General features: G+C 43.5%; 2 protein-coding genes across 2 annotated transcripts in view; both read left to right on the plus strand.

The window, feature by feature from the left end:
- itgb5 (integrin, beta 5) overlaps positions 1-2,051 on the plus strand; it is a 43,738-nt gene extending 41,687 nt beyond the window's left edge. Inside the window, exons 13-15 of the mRNA XM_062534356.1 lie at positions 14-133; positions 823-989; positions 1,822-2,051. Coding sequence (XP_062390340.1) covers positions 14-133; positions 823-989; positions 1,822-1,917 — 383 coding nt within the window. The 3' untranslated portion in view covers positions 1,918-2,051. The remainder of the gene's footprint in view (positions 1-13; positions 134-822; positions 990-1,821) is intronic.
- Positions 2,052-11,528: 9,477 nt separating this feature from the next.
- On the plus strand, positions 11,529-18,684 carry tnfaip6 (tumor necrosis factor, alpha-induced protein 6). Its single transcript, XM_062533441.1, has 6 exons — positions 11,529-11,697; positions 12,933-13,070; positions 14,635-14,796; positions 17,023-17,251; positions 18,121-18,161; positions 18,453-18,684. The coding sequence occupies exons 1-6, from the start codon at positions 11,598-11,600 to the stop codon at positions 18,566-18,568; spliced, it is 786 nt and encodes a 261-aa protein (XP_062389425.1). The 5' UTR covers positions 11,529-11,597; the 3' UTR covers positions 18,569-18,684.
- The last annotated feature ends 112 nt before the right edge of the window (positions 18,685-18,796 follow it).

Genomic DNA, 18,796 nt, shown 5'->3' on the forward strand with positions numbered 1-18,796 from the left:
TTTCCCCTCGCAGAGACGGACGACCCGAATGCCGTGCTGTGCCTGTTCAAAACCGAGAACGACTGCGTGATGAAGTTCACCTACTCGGAGCACGCCAACGGCCAATCCGTGCTCACGGCGCTGCAGGAGCCAGGTGGGTGACGTCAGGCCCGTGGCACTTCGCTTTCCCACATCACTCGCCCGGGCTCTCAGGGGGCACCGGGTTGCGTCGTGTTTTTGGCCTTGAGTCTGTGCCAGGAGCCTGTTGGGGTGGAGAGGAAATGAAGTCAAGCGCACCTACAGTACAGAGCCGTGCATAGCTGGGCACGCGTTCAGCTGGTTCAGTTGTTGTGCGCTGACAGGATGTTTTGGAGTTTGACTGTCTCAAATGGGTTTTGAGTAATAGCAGAGTTTGTGGTTTGTGTGCGAGTGTTTGTTTGTGTACAACACCATGTAGGGGTGTACATGCATCTGTGCACTGAATGCCTGTGTGTGTTCCCTGCTTAGCATGTCTGTTTGTATAGTCTGCCTCTGTGTGTTTGTACACCGTGTAGGGGTGTACATGCATCTGTGCACTCAATCTACGTGTGTGTGTGTGTGTGTGTGTGTGTGTGTGTGTGTGTTTATGTGTACACTGTGTAGGGGTGTACATGCATCTGTGCACTGAATGTGTGTGTGTGTGTGTGTGTGTGTGTGTGTGTGTGTGTGCGCGTGCGTGTGTGTGTGTGTGCGCGTGCGTGTGTGTGTGTGTTCCCTGCCTAGCAAGTCTGTTTGTATAGTCTGCCTCTGTGTGTCTGCATCCGCGTGACTCGGACGTCTCTGACCGGCGCTCCTCTGTTGTAGAGTGCGGCGCTGCCCCGGATGCCATGACCGTGCTGCTGGCCGTGGTGGGCAGCATTCTGCTGGTGGGCATCGTGCTGCTGGCCATCTGGAAGATGGTGATCACCGTCCACGACCGCCGCGAGTTCGCCCGCTTCCAGAACGCCCGCTCCAGGGCTCGCTATGAGATGGTAAGGATGAGCCACTACTGGGTTTTTGGGGGGGGGGGGGGGGGGGGGGGCGTGTGTTTGGTAGAACCGTGACGGATGTAGCCAATCAGTCTAGCCAGGTTCATTTCACGTTCTCATCTGTTTTTGTATGTGATCTGAAGAAGGCCATAGGCCTATAACTCTGAGTGTGCAGCATCTCTCTCCCTCTCTCCATAATTTCCCGTTCTCACCATTTGTGAGTCTGTGACTCTTTGGATGAATGCGTCTGCTAAACACCTAGTCACTTTACTTGTTAGTGAAGCGTAACACTTGGGAAGCTCTCTGAGAGAGATCACAGAGGTTTAATGTCCCATCTCACATTGATTTCAGAGGAAATCAGATGGCTTTCAGTTGTCTCGTATGTCACGGTTTCACGCGATTTTGATATGAGGGATGAATTTTATTTTGTTCAAATATTGCTTTTTCATGGTGTTTTGAGGTCAGATGTAGATTAGCCAAAGGCTTTCAACAGCAGGTGTCCTTGCTCAGTCCCATGCCTATTCCCACCATCTTTGAGTGCCATGTGTGATGATTGTACACATTATAAATCTCTGAGATGGAAATCTGAAATGTCCGCAACCATTGAAACCATGGTCTTGGCAAAAACATAATCTACTGATTAAAAGCAGAAACCATCCTGGAGCTTGTCCCCGTCAGTGGAGAGAGAAAGTCTTCTGCTTTTCTGAAGCTGTTGATTCAGCCAGACTACATAATAATATCTTTGTTTATTTGACTGAAACCTTTTCATAAATGTCTTTCTCATTCTTTCTTTCTTTCTTTCTCTCTCTCTTTCTTTCTCTCTCTCTCTCTCTAGGCATCCAACCCTCTGTACAAACAGCCCATTTCTACGCATGCAGTGGAGACGGTCTTCCAGATGCAGAGCAAGCCCTTCAACGGAGACATCCACTGATGGGGGTGACAAGGGGCACGGCAGGACCGGTCCAAAAAGAGGGGAACTTTTTTTAGGGACTGGAGGAACACTTGAGCAGAACCATCCTCAACCATGAGTTTCTGACTGATCGCTGAGACACCTGTTTTCTTTTTTTTTTTGGGGGGGGGGGTCAATGCATAACTTTTTATATTGGTGTCATTATGGGACTTTTGATGGTTGACTCAAGTGACTTTGCAGAAATGGGGGGGGGGGGGGATGCAGTATGGAATGGTCATTGATGCCTGCCCAAGGAAGGTTTTTCTTTTTTACAGAATGTAAAGAGGAACTTGGAACCTTTTTCTAAAGAACCATCTGCGTTTTTGAGAACCCCTCAGCTCCGTTGTGGACCTTACGAGTGACATTTGCCAAATCTACATAACCCACATGTCTCCCACATTGATGCACTGTACATTGAACGTACACCCCTTTTTGAGGCATTGATTTTTCTTAGTGTATGTATATATTTTTTAACTGTGTGCCTTTTGAACGGGATGCATCCTTAATCTGTAACGGTAGAAGATAGCCCTGCTCTACAGTGACTGGATTCCTTTAAGTAGATTTACCAATAACGTATACATACGCCTTCAGTCATCACTTGGACTAACTTGGTACTATGGTTACAAAAGAGATACAATAGATATTTCCACCCTTGTTTTGCACAATGGATGCTATGAATCAGACTCATAAAGCAATACCACTCATAAGAGCTGCATTTCTCTTGTTGTCTGTACTACGAACAAAGCATCCTGCTTTTGGTCCCCTCGTGTTGATTGACATCAAAAAGGACTCTTGGTATAACCAGAGATTTAGAGGCCACTAGAGGGTGATAACTTGGGTTCGTCACCCTTTCCCCTCTCCATTCATAAAGGATATAAAGGGTATGAATGACACAAGAAATGTTTATACTGGCTGTTGTAGAGGGGTGGGACACAACCAGACAGAGATTTATGTGCATTTGTCGTGGTCCTGTTAAAGAGAGGCAGTAGGTCAACAGTCTGGCTGTGTGACGTGAGCTTGTGTGTGTGTGAGAGAAGTGTGTGTGTGAGTAGTGTGTTTGGGGTTCACATTGCTTGCTGCTTGTGTGTGTGTGTGTGTGTGTGTGTGTGTGTGTGTGTGTGTGTGCTTTCTGTGCAAACATGTTTACACATTCCAGATGCTTCCTTACATAAATAAGATGGCTTGTAGGTGAAGCAATTGTTGTGGACAGCCTGGACAACTTACACATGTGCCCCATCCGCACGGAGAAATGACCCGTGTCGAACAGTGCCGGTGGAAGACTTATTACCACACCTTTCCTCCCAGATGTGATGGATCCACATCTGGAATGTTGTCATCACTTACACGCTTGGGAGCACGCTCAAATCGCTAGCATCAGGACCTGCACAAAAGAGTCTTTCTTGTGTCCACTGGACGTTCAGAACTAAGTTGTTTCTTGTTCAGAAAAGGATCATGAGGACGTGTCTGTGTGCCTAGGTGTGCGTATTTAGCCTGTAAAACTGCTAATAAGAAGAATGCAGTGTGTCAATGAGTGTCTATTTTCTTCCTCAAGCATCGTAACATCAGATGTAGGCCTCAAGTTTGCCTGTTTGTTTGGTATCAGATATAATGCACTGCCACACTTTTGAAGTGTCCATATAACCATTTCATAGTTTTCCCATGTAAAGACATTTCACAGTAACTGGATTAACACTGTAAACACAGAATATAGAAGACACACTATACAGATGCCCAATAAACTGATAACTGCAGGGTAATGCTTTTTCCTTATTCTCTTGTTTTATACATTCTATAATAAAATAAAGTACAAATGTAAACATAGAACATAACATTATATACTGTATAATACAGTTTAGTGAATGGTAATCAACTAGTTAAATAGAGTGTGAGGTGGTAGTCTGACCTGAATCCAACCTATTAGGTATCTGCTCTGTATCATGTGATTTCACCTACAGTAGTCTTGTGTGCTTTTAAGACAAATGTAGGATGGTTGGTAAATGCTTGTGTTTTATTTCTGTGTATTCTAGTCACATATCTTGATGCATTTGGAGGTGGAATGAAACTGACTTCCTGCCTATTTATTTGGATCAGGGGTTGTTTACCCTCACTTGCATCGCTATACAAAAAATAGGTCAAGGCCAAGAAGCAGGAAGTGAGGTACAGGATTCTATAGTGTGCCTCTACACACATCCTAACAATGATGAATGATTCCTGGTTATTGCCAGATGTCTTTAGTCACTAAGGGGGGGGGGGGGGGGAACAAGGCCGAGCCATCTAGCAGCCGAGTGCCATAACTGCAAGCCCACTAAGCGCCCACCACCCACGCGTGTCGTAATAATGTCCAGTGCCATTTCCAATCAGCATCAAGAGGCTCCCCACCCCACCCCACCTCAGCACAGCACAGCACAGCCACCACCAGCGGTGCAGTCAGTCTGCCGTGCACCAGCGCTGACGACACAAAGAAAACAAACAGGCCAAAATTCCAGCAGCTGGAAGGAAATGCCTGACAGGCCTGCCATCTGAGCTTTGAAGGCCTAAATCAATCGAAGGGTCTGTTCCAGGCACACACAACCAGTGCCCAGACAGCTGCAATTGTGTGTGTGTGTGTGCACATTTGTTTTCTCCCTTAGGCCCCTTAGAAGTGGACCTCATGCCTCCCCCAACAAAACACACACACACATACATACACACACCAGAGAGAGGTGCAGTTAACAGCTTTCTGTTAATTGTGGTACTTCAATTAACACCTATCCAGAGGACCTCAATTGTTTACGGTGCCAGAAAGGCTTGGCATTGGTGTTTCACCAATTCAGATTCGTCGTTTAGAAAAGCCCCCCTTTAGTACTGTTACTACTTAGCATCGATACTGCTATTAGGGCTGTAACACCCAATCATGATGTGTGTCAAGCTAGCGCCATATGTGGCTCAATACTCCGCCCAATGGATCATCACAAAGTGACAAGACTCGTCAGCCACAGAGACAAAGGGAACACTTACAAAAAACAGAAATCACTTCCTTTCCCCCCATCTCTCTGAAACTTCCATACGCTGTCACTGGGCGATCTATATGATTTGCACATGAAGTCTTATACAGCTCTCTGCTGTGCTGTTTTTCCCCGGCAGAGGACTCATAAATCCCCAGCTCTGAGGCACAGGGCAGGGGCCTCTGTTCCCCCAGCGTGCACACACAGGGGCAGGGCTAGAACGGAGAGCACAGCCCAGCACAGGACAGGGCCCAGACAGATGTGAAGTCATCGGCGCGGGGCGGGGAGGGGAGGGGAGGAGGCCGCACGCACACACACACGCACTCTGCGGGCAGAGGGAGGAAAGTAGGTTAGCATGTTAGTCGCGCACAACGAGGTGACCTACTGCTGAGGACCGGTGCACGAAAGACTCTCTGTGGCCTACGCTCGTTTGTTTCCCATGGAGCCAGGTGTGTTTGAACCTGCTGCTGTTGTTTATGTATTCAGTGTCTCCATGGGCGTGTTGCATTAGGGAATCAGCACATTACTTTTAAGGATTTGTGTTATTATTGGTCAGGTAAGATATGCATTGTCAGAGTAAAGTAAGTAAGTAAGTACTTTATTAGATAAAATCACAAAGTGCTTTACAATACATAATAAAATACACATAACAAGAATAAAAGTCAGGCATAAAATACACTTTTTAAAAGAGAATAATAAAAAAGAAAAGGAAATCATAAAAGAAAAGGCGTAAATAAATAGAGAGCTACAAAGGAGTGAAGAGTGAAGATGTAAGGGGCAGAATGTAACAGAGTTAACAACTCACTAAAAATAAATGAGTGTACAGCAAGAGCCTTTCACGTGCATAGTCTAGACATATTCTCCCTCACTCGCAGTTGTGAAATACTGCAGAAACACACACATGACATGAGTCAACCATCCATCACTAATGAATGCTCACCATCAACAAAGAATCAACAGCCTGCACAACTATTAAGTTCCAAACATACAGCAGATGCATTTTAAAACATATGTTTGCTGGAATCTTTCCAGTAAGGGCATGGTGTTGAAATTCACGTGTATATACAGTAACCGCAAATACACTGGGTGTTTGTTGAGTGCAGTGTGTCACACCCGTTGCGGTCCTTTGTCTCGCATCTGGTTCATCCTGATAATTTTAAAACAGTTACGGTTTAAAACACACTGAATAGGCTTTCAGTAAGACACCACACTTTAAGACTCACTAGGGAGAAGTGCTGCCAGCCTCACATGTGCTACCGCACAAGCACTGAGATGTTGTCTTTGGATGTCTTCTTTAATAGCTAGGCCTATGACGGTTGACACGTTTTCAAACAAACTGCTAAGCCATTTTGAGTTTCATAACTCATAAAACCCTCAGTAGGCTACTAAGGGGTCAAATCTTATCAGAACATTTATAGCTGTTATGTATGAAACAAAATTAATCCAAGGAGGATTTCATTCACATTGCACCGTGAATAAAACGGCGCAAAATGTCTGGAGGATATTTATTGAGGGGACATAAAACACCAGTGTGTGAAGTCTGTAGTCTAGAGAGAGAGAGAGTCAGAAGCAGGGAGGCAGAGAGGCAGAGATGGGGAAATGGAGGAACTCCTGGCTTTGCTCTGAGGTGAGGTCATGAGAAAAGTGCTGGGAGTTATAACCCAGACAACATGAGCAGCCATCTCCCATTAAACCAGAACCAAGAGGTGAACTGATGCACATGAACATGTCTCTTTTATTTGTGAGAGTGAATGATTGGAACTCCAAAATGGACGTGCAGGGATTTCATCTCAAATGGTTTGATGCTTGAGGTGAATGTGTCTTCTTTTTGTCTCTACTGCAGAAGGGGGAGAGGGAGGTGCTGCCACCTCTCCTGTGGTTTGTTGTGTCCACATGCCTGTTGTTTGTGTTGGTGACGCATGCGTGAGCAAGAGCCTGTTTTTGTCTGAACTGTGTAATTCAGCCATTCTTCCCAAACAAATGACAAAACCCCTTTATATGACTACAGCTACCCAGAGCACACCCTTCCTGCTGCCCCATTTCTCTCTCTCTCTTTCTGTCTTCCTCATTACTCTGCTCATTGCCCAACATTTATTCCCTGTGGGTTTTTTATTCACATTTGTATTAAACTCACTACTGCCTTTTAAACATTCAAACTTATTTAAAATCATGTTACCGGTGCTTTTTGCTCATTTTGGCACACTAACTTCTACTAACAGCATGGCATACTTCTGCTAATATTGCATACTAACGTCTACTAATAGCATGGCATACTAACTTCTGCTAATAGAATGGCATATATTAACTTCCACTAACAACGTTGGATACTAGCATGGAGTGCTAAGAACAGGCATGTCGACGACTTCTACACACAACTCCCCTCTTGGTCTGTGTGTGCACTGAGAGCCAGACAGGCGGCCGTGTGGCGTACTCCTCCGGCCGTGGCTAATAAGATTGCTGGTTCACCACCACGCCTCCACCTCACGAGAGGGAAATTTGATAACTGGCAATCTCTCCGCAGGCTGGCATGCGAGGTATGTGAACTGGGCGCCAGGGGATGAGCGGCTCTTCTGGAGCTTTTCCTCAGCGAGGTTTCCATCTCGAGTGCGCACTTATTTCATCGCTCAGGTCATTTCTCTCAATGGTCATTCAGTGATACTTTCTTTTAGGTCTATGTCAGCGCTCCATAGAGACTCAGCCACGTGGGGGAAATACACCAACCAGGACTGACAGAGAAGGTGGGATGACACGTTTTGATGTAAGGGAAGCCCTCTGACCAAGGGCACTGTTTCCTCAGGGATGGAGGATGGGGGGTGATGGTGTGTGTGTGTGTGTGTGGGGGGTCCCTACATGCATCACATACAGAAAAATGAGTGAGGTGAAACATTGAAATCTTCCACTGTATCATAAAGCCTAGCCACCTGTGGGATGCCATAAGCAACAAAACAATGCATATAATCAAAATCCTGAATAAAATGGTCCAGTCATTGTTGATCACAGTGGCATACAGTTTTGCAGTTGGAAACATAAATGAAGCAAGGGCATAATATAGGAGTGGTGGATGAAAGCTTCATGGGGCCCAGGCATGGAGACCTGTTCAGAAACAAACCAGACAGTACAATGTGTACTGTATATAAGTATACTTTTTTGATCCTGTGAGAGTAATTTGATCTCTGCAGATATCCCAATTTGTGAATTACTGAACACACACACAGCACGCAGTAAATACACAGTGAGGCACACACTAACCCAGAGCAGTGAGCTGCCTGCCCAACAGCGGTGCTCGGGGAGCAGTGAGGGGTTAGGTGCCTTGCTCAAGGGCACATCAACCGTGGACTGGTCGGGGATTGAACTGGCAACCCTCTGGTTACAAGCTCGAAGCCCTAACCAGTAGGTTGGGGACGCGGCTGCCCCAAAGTGATATTGCCACTGTTCTGCAAAGATTTTTCAGAGGAACCACAATATCTATACCTCCTATTAAAGCCTCACTGTTCTGTCACCAAGTTCTGACATTTCTCCCGACTAATTGGCTAATGACAAACGACAGTGGCTCACACAAAACATGCCTCCTCTCCTTCCACATGCTGGTGTTGTATAGCAGCTTGTTTTCAGTTCTGCCTAGAGTCCCTTTGTAATGTAAATACTTGTGTGTTAACCATGACCTACTTCCCATGTCTGATCCAAAGGGCAAAGCTGTGAATATTTTGCTAATTTGCTTCTTCACACAGCTGACATCACCTCATTGCCCCCATCACCAGGCGATGAAGCAGGCATCCTCACACTCACTGAGCCTGTGAGAGCTGTTTACCATATACCCAATGGGTTTGTATCATTGGTTGGACTTACAGATTACAATTACAGAACTTGTTTCCAGGCACCTGTACTAAAAGCAGTGTAACACACAAACATCTCCTGCTGTGCCACAACATCTCTGCTCACAGACTTGCTCGTTAGACATGGAACAAACAGTATTGCTACTATGTGCCATTTTTCATCAATGGAGCCAACGACTACTGCACAAAAATTGCATGATGCTGCCACCTACTGGAGTAAAGTAGAAGTTTAACAAATGTTACTGAACAAAAATATCAGTCATTATGCACCTGGCCTTACTATATTTGAGTCAAAATTGATTGTCTATCAAAGAATGTCACACATCATTATTTGCCACCGCATTCACTGAATGCTTATGGATCTTCTCCCTAAGCACTGCTCCCTGTGTTGTCTAAAAGAGTTCCTGCGGAATCAAAACAGGATAATCAGGTTTCATTCACTGAGTCTTACTGCCACCTGCAGCATGAAATCAGAGCTTTCCTGAATCTGAGAATTTCAAATATTCTGGCACATTACAGCAAAGTGGAAAAACGAACTTAACTTCTTAGAAATACTGCAAGGCTTAAGAGATCCTCAGTGTAAACATTCTCATCTAATTTCACAACAACAGCTGTCACTGCTGTAGTCAACACCTTTATTTTCAATGGACGACTGAGCACAAACAAGCAGACCAGTCTGCACTGGACTTGTTCCATGAAACCCATCTGGGGGGATGCGTTGACTAGTGTTCAAGGTCATGAGCTCCAAAGGAGGGGTGAAATCCCTACTCACTCATTTTGATTTCTAGGAATACTGGGCAAAGATTTACTGAAGACTTTACTGAAAACTGTCGTTTTTCCTGTGTATGGGTGTATGTGTGTGTGCGTGTGTGCACAGGAATGTGTATGCGTGCACTGAATTTGTCTGTGTGTGTGTGTGTGTGTGTGTGTGTGTGTGTGTGTGTGTGTGTGTGTGTGTGTGTGTGTGTGTGTGCGCATGTGGGTGTGTGTGCACATACATATGTATGTCTGTGTGCATTCGCATATATCTGCATATGTATAAATGTGTGCCAGGTCCCAGGACCGACAAAACAACAGGCCCCATCACCACCAGCACCAGCACCAGCAGCAGCACCAGCTCATGTCTGGCGCACAGCAGCAGCAGCAGGATGTTAAGTCATGGAGTGGCAGCCTGTGGGCACCGCTGTAAAAACAGCCCTGAACAAAGGAGCCCTTATCCTCAACAGATCCCCTCCAGCGGCCCACGTTGAGTGGGTTAACTGCACGGATGCCCAGAAATGATCTGGATAGTGAAAATATGCCCCCCTTTTAAGAATGTTGCCTCTAATGTGTGTGCAATGTAAAGCCAATCTGCGATGAGTAGCCTAGCCTATAATTGAAAACACAAGTGATGAATAATGCGATGAATAATTGTGGAATGTCTGATTATTTTTCTGCATTGAGGTAATTGTGCTATCGCTGTTTATATCGGTAAAGCGCTTTACATTTTGTTGTACCTGTGACAATGACAATAAAGACAATTCTATTCTATTCTATTCTATTTATTTTAGCATATTTACTTGAATGCTCTACATCTGAGATGAAAAATGCAGAAATACTGCCAGAACTCCTTCAATCTCAAACCTTGAGCAATTGAATTGAATTGGTTTATTTGATTGTCATTTACAAGTTGTACATATAATCCAAGCCTTGTCAGAATAGCAAAAGGCAACATAGCAACATTTACTACATTCATGCTACTTAAAATTGATGTTGAGACTGAGTTATATATGGCAAGGGAGTGGTCAGGAAATATATTATGGCAACACCCTTTAAATCCAAATACACCTAATTAGACAAAGTCATGGAATCTGTAAGTAATTATACTACTCACAATGCTAGACTCACAATGTCTTAAATCTCTCACATCACCGATGATGTGTCCAAAGTTGCATCAGAAGATGTATGTAAGAACCACAATGTCTCATAGCAAGTTAGTAATATCCTGTAGCCTAGCAGGAGAGAGACAGCGAAAAAATAACCCACCCAATTTTGAATTTCCAGACGTGGTCATGAGCACTTAGTGGCCTAGAAAATGTATGTCTGCCCAACAAGGTTTGCACAACATCTCATTAACATTTAATTGAGTTAGAGGGTTAAGGCATGATGGAACCAGCTGTAAATTTCATACCACATGAAGGTGTTAATCACCCAACTGAGACTGTCAAAGCCAGGGCACAGGCCACTTTTAGATGGCATAAGCACACATAGTAGCCTATTAATTATTAGGCCTGTAAAGGTATATACTGTAAAACTATATGTTTATATTAATGCAATCATACGCTCTCTAATCCTTACCACATGTTGATGACAAGTTGTCCTATCCTGTAGCCTTCTAGTCATACATAAGCGATTTTAGGTGACATGTCCATCAGAGAGCAGGATAGGTTATCAGTCACAGATAACACTGGGGTAGGCTATTTTAAAGCATTAAGAGCTCTCTCTGTCTGCCTCGATACACAGCGAGGTTACTACCTCAGTGGCGCCTCTTGGATTCGATAGGCTTCGCACCAGGCTACTACAGACATATCCCAGAGGACATTCCCGAAAGTTTGGCAGAATTTCACCGGCACTGAAGTTCCGCTAGGGCTTCCCCTTCTCTCCCACTGTCGTTAAACTACACCGTTCCTCCCACTGTGGAACAACGTCAGACCCCATGCGCTCCGTTTGGGACAGTTCCCGGTAGTGGTGGGTTGGGAGACGTATTTAAGGTTGGGTTGCAGATGTGCGGATTAGCTCAGCGCAGACGACAGCAGCTGCCGTTCACTACTGACACATGTGCTCATAGTTTGACTACACCAGGAGGATGCGCTCATTGATTCTGGCTTTAGCAGTCTGCTTCGTCTTGAAGGAAATTGAAGGCTGGGGATACCAGAATGGAATACTTCATAACTCCATATGGCTGGGTAATCATTTACTTCCTTGAATATTTTTTTTTTTTTTTTTTTTTTTTTTAATTATGTTTAATGTTGAATTTAATTTAGGCTAGAAAAATGTGTTAGCAGCAACAGTTTATTACAGATATTGCAGATTAATTAGATTAATTCGATTCTTCAAGTAGCTTAACGTAGACTCTCCTTAATAGTATTTCCAGAGAAATGTAAGAATTGTATTGCATGAGTTGGCGACTATTTTGTTGGTGTAAAGGTAGGCTAATGTCTGTCTTTGGACATGGAGGATGTTGACACACAGTAGGACAGAGACACATATGGTTCTGTGCTGACAGAAATTACTACTTCACATGGTGTTGTAAACATGAGGAAATGACTACATCATGGTGGACTGCAACTCACTAAATAGCATATTGCCAAATTTGGCAGAACATAATATTATCATTCATGGTTTGTTAGAGGAAGACATTGTGCCCCAGATCTGATGTTCCAACTTAATTTTAACTGCATGATGCAGTGATTCTTCACATCTTAAGCCATAATATCTGGAGACAAAGGTTATCAGCTTCTTACCAAACTCTTTTTAGGATGTAGGCTAACCTATTGGCCGTCAACTGTTGCTATGGAAAGCTTACGTTCATTTGCTGGAATTAATTATATGTTGATGAATAGAACACATCTGGAGTCTATACGGAAAGAGTTTAGTAATGCGGCATGTGACCCACCCGGGCTATAATGTTTGAGTGTGTGAAATGCCATTACTGGTGTAACACGCTAAAGTTTTTTAATTGGTCCGCGCTGTGACAGAGTGGGAGGTTGAGGGAAAAGATTGGCTTACGGCTAATTTGCTGAGGGCTCCAACTTCTACAAGGTCATGCATGCGTAATGTCAAAACAGAGTTCAAGGAAGCGTACAGCAGCGGCACCACTGAAAGGACCCAAGATCTGCACAGATGCCAAGGGAGAGATGCCCTGGCAACTGCTGGCTTAAGTGTTCTGTTCTAACTGCAATAGAGTAGATTAGATAAAGATGACTATTAATTTTACCTTTATTAAAATCTATGTCAGACTATGTTATCTGGTTTGAATTATCCTGGCTGATATCTCCTCCTCTACCACCCAGAGATCTGTTTGAATCTCCTTGCAGGAGGCTTGTGCTAGATCAACAGACCAGAGAAAGCTTCGTTTGAGGCCATTGGTAGTATCATTAAAAATTGACAAGTGATTTTTGTTGTGTTTGTGTTTCAATAGAACAAGCAGCAGGAGTGTACCACCGGGAATCTCGAAAGGGGAGATATCAGCTGACATACAAGGAGGCCAAGGCTGTTTGCAAGTACGAGGGGGGGACTCTGGCCACTTACGAACAGCTGGAGGCAGCCCGTCAAATAGGTCTGTATCCCTCCTGGTTCGCTGGATGCCTGGAGTGTCTCTGGCAACAAGCAAAAGTTCTGTCATCACTTGGGTCTTGCCTGTGTAAACAATTGGACCACATCCAGATACACCAAGAGTCAAGTAGCACATGTGCACATGGGTGTGTGTCTGTATGTGTGTGTGTGTGTGTGGGTGGGTTGATGGTGGGGGGGAGGGATGCATGCACTTTGATAAACAACTGGTCACAATGTTTTTCAAATGAGTTGTTTCCATGAATGTCAGACATTGATATACGACAGTGTGTCATCCCACCAGATGCCCATTCCACCAGTATTTAGCAAAATTATATTTCTAAATATAATTCTGTACTATATTCTACTATATAAACTGAATTATACTCTATACAGAGTACCGTATGTATAAATGGACAAAGGAAGGTTCTCCGCACTTCTGCAGTTATGCGACGATCTGGTGCAACCAGGCCAGGACAGATCGTGTATGAGAGGAAGAGGGACGCCGGTGCAACTCTTATGTCTTCTTTAGAATTCATTTATTTATATGGTGCAAAACATTGACTAACCTTTCGATGTTACAAACATCTTCATCAGAGTCCTTTGTAACATCGAAATGTTAGTCACTGTTTAGCACCATAAATAAATAAATAAATACTAAAGAGGACATCTGAGTTTATTTATATGGTGCAAAACATTGACTAACCTTTCGATGTTACAAACATCTTCATCAGAGTCCTTTGTAACATCGAAATGTTAGTCACTGTTTAGCACCATAAATAAATAAATAAATACTAAAGAGGACTAAAGAGGACATCTGAGTTGCACTCGTCCCTCTTCCTCTCTTATATATAAATGGACTCTGGGTGATCACTTTACGCCCACTGCAGAGCGATCTTATCCAGGTTCTGGGTACAAGGCTTAATGGCTTTGTTGTCTCCATGGTCTCTCTTGCCAGTAGCGGCTGTCCCAGGAGGTTTGTCTTTATTCCTTATTTCCTGGCTGTTCTCACCAGATTGCAGCTTTGCCAAACAAGAGGCTTTTATACCCCTCTTTGTAAACTCAGGGAGGGCTTGTATTTGGTTATAGCATTGCCTGAGAGGCAACCACAATTCACAGCCTGGCATTTGTTACCGCATGGGGTTGTCTTACAAATCAAAGGTTTTATTTTGTTTGACTCCATACAGCATATCCCAATGTACATTATAACAAACGGCCTCTATTAGGCTATGCCTAAATGCAATGTTGTTCAGTGCATAATACAGGTACACTCTCATACTGTTGAATTGAAAGGACAGCAGTGATGAGTCTACTATAATTTTAGTCTAAATATTGACACTGATAATGATGGGTCTAAAATAAATACAACAAAAATATTGTGTAAGACACAATCAAAGGGTTCCAAATAGCTTCCTCTGAGAAGTGCTTGTTCTGAGAGAGGACTGAGTTTTCTAAACAGAGAGAAAAGCAGTTGTTACTCATCTCTTGGCAAACTGTTTTTTTTTCTCTTCTTTCAAAACAATCCATCCAATCATCCATCCATCCAATCCCCCTCCATCTCACTCCTACAGGGTTTCATGTGTGTTCTGCGGGCTGGTTTGATAAAGGACGTGTGGGCTACCCCATAGTCAAAGCCGGCGCCAACTGTGGTTTCGGAAAGGTCGGCATCATCGACTACGGCTACAGGCTGAACAAGAGCGAGAGGTGGGACGTCTACTGCTACAACCCTGACGGTACGTAAAGGCTGAGACAAATGGGTGTGAAGCAGTCGTGGTAGCGGTGCATGATGTCCCAGTGGATTCCATGGGTCAAACAGACTGTGGTTTTGCGTGGGAAGCTACACAAGTAATAAATCTTTTCTCAAGACGATGTTGGTCTCCTTCCATAGAGAATAGGGAAGTCCATTGCATTGAAAGACCTATGATGGCTTATGGCTCATATGTGAGTCATTACAAGAAGTCTTGAAACAAGTGAAAACAATTTGAGGTCTCCAGGGGCAACAAACTTGTTCGCCAGGTGGTAAATCATACTAACATCTGTTTTTATGGGATGGGGGGGGGGGGGGGGGGTTATGGGGAAAGGATGTTGAAAGAGTGGGATATTTAAGGGACAAAATGAAGATGAAAGAATCTCTTAATATTTGTGATGGAATGTTACGACATTTGATGTAGGCTACATGAAGAACTTACCCACCTTGTGCTAAGTTGTTACATGTTTTGCATTTTGCTTGGTTGCTTAGATACATTGGTTGGTAGACTCACCCCCAGGTTGATATCACTTCACTTCCGTTTTCCAGAGAGGGGAGATTTGTGGTCTACATTTAAACATCCCGTGGCACAAGGTTGGGTGAAATGTGATAACTCTTATTAGCAATGACGCACTGTGACAAACGATGACATGACCCTATAAATTTTACAGCTTTCGATGAGTCACTAAAATCAAGAGAAATGGAGCAAATCCTTGATGCCCCTGAGAACTCTCAAGTTTGTTGTAACAAGTGTGCTTAGATTTCACTTCATACAAGAAAGAGTGTTTTCCTGCTGAAGGAAATGTTTGAAAGGTCTGTCTGTCCCTCCTGTGAGGGTGTATCTGAAAACCACCCAGATGAGTGCATTTGTTTTATGTACACTGTCTAAGAAGCTGAAAGTTTTACTAGATCAAGGGGATTTTGTGGTACATCATCTGAGTGACTTTCTCTTTCCAAGATGCTACTGCCCAGCCAGCTGGAATTAGACAGGAATATTTTTTCCTCGAGTTGAAATTCACCATGAAGTATGTGATGTGTGATATTAAGCGGAGAGATATGAGCCAAGTAAAACTATCCTGTGGTCATCCGATTATCCATCGTCTGTATTTCGGGTGATAGAGTGGAAGTTTGCTTTCAGATAAGTTTCCCGCTATGGACGCTATGGGCAAAGTCACACAATGAGCAAAGTATCTCGTGCTTGAATTAAAACTGTTGTGGTGTGTGTGAATATTGAGCTGATACACTGATGCTTCAGTGAATAATCTTGCCTATTATATTGAGTTAGCAAATAGATTTTGCTTTGTTATTAAATTACCTTTAGTTAGAAAATAGACCTTACACTTTGCCCATGTTATAAATTAGGACCCTATACTTTTTGGTTTGTTTGTATTAGATTGATGGCTCTCTTGCGGCCGGCCCGGTATAGACTTTGGCATTTTGGGTTAGGAGAGAATGGAACACTGAGGTGGAAACAGAATTACGCTGTTGTCTCAAGCACACAGCTTATAACATCATACCAGCGAGGTATATATAGACTTCAGCCCATTTGCGCAGTAATTGTTGTATGACCACACACATATACAGAGGGCTTGGCACGAGATGTGACTGAAGAAGTCATATATTCCCCTTGGAAAAAATCCCATGGGTAAATTGTTCAAGGCTGCCAAGATTATGGTGTTTTTCTTCTTCTTGATTCTTTGATAGAGAGAATGTTTGGTTTGCATTTCTTGTAAAATATGGAAATTGGGAGAAAATGACCTAGCAGTCTGTTTCTACCCCCTGGAAAGCTATTGAGGTCGCAACACACATATGGAGTTCATTTTCAATTTACTCAAGAAAGGGTTTGTATTTCAGACTGCATATGGGAAATGTAATATTTCACTCAAATTCAAATGACCCAAACAGGACACACTGCATGTGTTCACTGTCCAGTGAAGGCTATCGTCTGTATTTTGACTGCACACATTTATGGAGGCATGCAAAATACTTTTCCTAACTTGACGATTTGTCACATGTATTGAATGCACAGAGCAGTGTAAACTGTGGCTTTTAGTAGCATACATATAAGTCCCGGTGTATTCTTTTGTACAGATTGCACAGATTGTACAGATTGTATAGATTTGGGTCTGGATTTCCAGGCTATGTCTGGAGTCCAGTGCTTGTCTGAAAACAGCGAATTAATGTCATCCATTTTCCCATCTTGTCTTCGCAGCAAAAGAATGTGGAGGAGTCCACACAGACCCCCAGAAGGTGCTGAACACGCCCGGGTATCCCGAGGAGTACCCTGACGAGCAGATCTGCTACTGGCATATCCGTGTTCGTTTTGGTCAGAGGGTTCGTCTGCACTTCCTGGATTTTGACATTGAGGATGACACAGCCTGTCTCAGCGACTACCTCGAGATCTATGACAGCTATGATGACGTCTCTGGATTTGCTGGAAGGTGAATTGTACAGTACAAGGCGTAGCAACTCCACGACTCAGCTGGTCAAAACCAGCACAGAAATGCATTAGAGTAGTGGTGTGTTAGTCTGGCTATCACCATGCTAAGCTCAGTCTTTCAAGATTGAACATTAGTCTGCGGAGTCTGGAGTCTTTATTTCTACTGCACAAGAGGCATCAATGGGCATAGTTCAAATTACTCCTATGCTTGGATAGTCCAAGACCAACGATCCGGGTGTGTCTTTTGGATAAGCTAGTTTGTGATTGGACTCAAAGGTTGTGGACAGGACGCAGGGGATATACTGTAGATGTGCAGGTTTCCAGCCTGAGCTGTCAGGCGAAATCCAAATTTGCCGGCAGGTCAGGCAGGGTTCACCTAGCCTAGTAGTGTGTAGCCTTGCACTACATTCAAACATTAACTGTACTGTGGGATTCTAATTGGTTTAAGGACATCAAAAATTATAATTACTGACATGAGTGCTAAGACCACACAAAAGAAGTAAGGAGATGAGTTATACCATGTTTGACATTGCTAAAGGCCTGTGTCAGGGGTGTAGTAGTGGTAAAATAAGAGGTGGGTATGAATTTTACTTGAGTTAAGCCTCCACTACATCCCTGGCCTGTGTTGAGATTTCCACAACTTTGACCACATACAGTAGTTGGCCCAACACCCTTGAAAGGTTCATACTGTACTCGTTGGCCTCACCACCTCTATGCAGCTAATTAAGAACAAAAATCACTCAGCATTTAGCTTCCACTGAGCTTTCCCAGACTATAGCAGCAGCTGGATGTGACTAACAGTGACATTGACATTGATTAAAAAAATAAGTTAAATTCTCAACAAAACATTGTAATTTATTTATTTTATAGGTTCTGTGGAGATGAGTTACCCGAGGACTTCATTAGTACAGGTATCCTTTTACACAATCTGTGATCTATAATACTTTTGTGCGAGTGTGTGTGTGTGTGTGTGTGTGTGTGTGTGTGTGTGTGTGTGTGTGTGTGTCTGAGAGAGCGAGTGAGAGAGAGAGAGAGAGAGAGTGAGAGAGTGAGAGAGTGACTACTGCAATGGACTCGCAATGTATTTGTCTCTTCCCTTCTTGGCTGGTGTTTTTCCTTTCTTGTCTGCCATGAATCAAATATTTTAAATGTATTATAGTTGTAGTTGTAGAAACTAATATGTTTAAAAATGTTGTTGCTAGGTAACGTCATGACACTGAAGTTCCTGTCGGACTCCTCCGTAACAGCGGGGGGCTTCCAGCTTGAGTACATCGCTCTGGACACTGACCACTTCAATGAGACCAACTCTTTCACTTGACCACAGTTGTCATACCTCCTTTTTTAAAAAAATAAATAAATGCTTTTTATTTTGTTTTATTTTAATTTATCATGTTATTGTTTATTACCCTGGTGTAACCCATTCTTCGAATGAAGGTGCTGTTTAATAAATTAGGATTTTTTTACTCAATTTTTGATATGTAATCAAGTTCTTTCTCTCTTTCAACCCTGCTGAAAAAAAACCAGCTATAGAAACCATCTTATGCTG

The sequence above is a fragment of the Sardina pilchardus genome, chromosome 4, assembly GCF_963854185.1.
Source record: "Sardina pilchardus chromosome 4, fSarPil1.1, whole genome shotgun sequence".
Taxonomy (NCBI): domain Eukaryota; kingdom Metazoa; phylum Chordata; class Actinopteri; order Clupeiformes; family Clupeidae; genus Sardina; species Sardina pilchardus.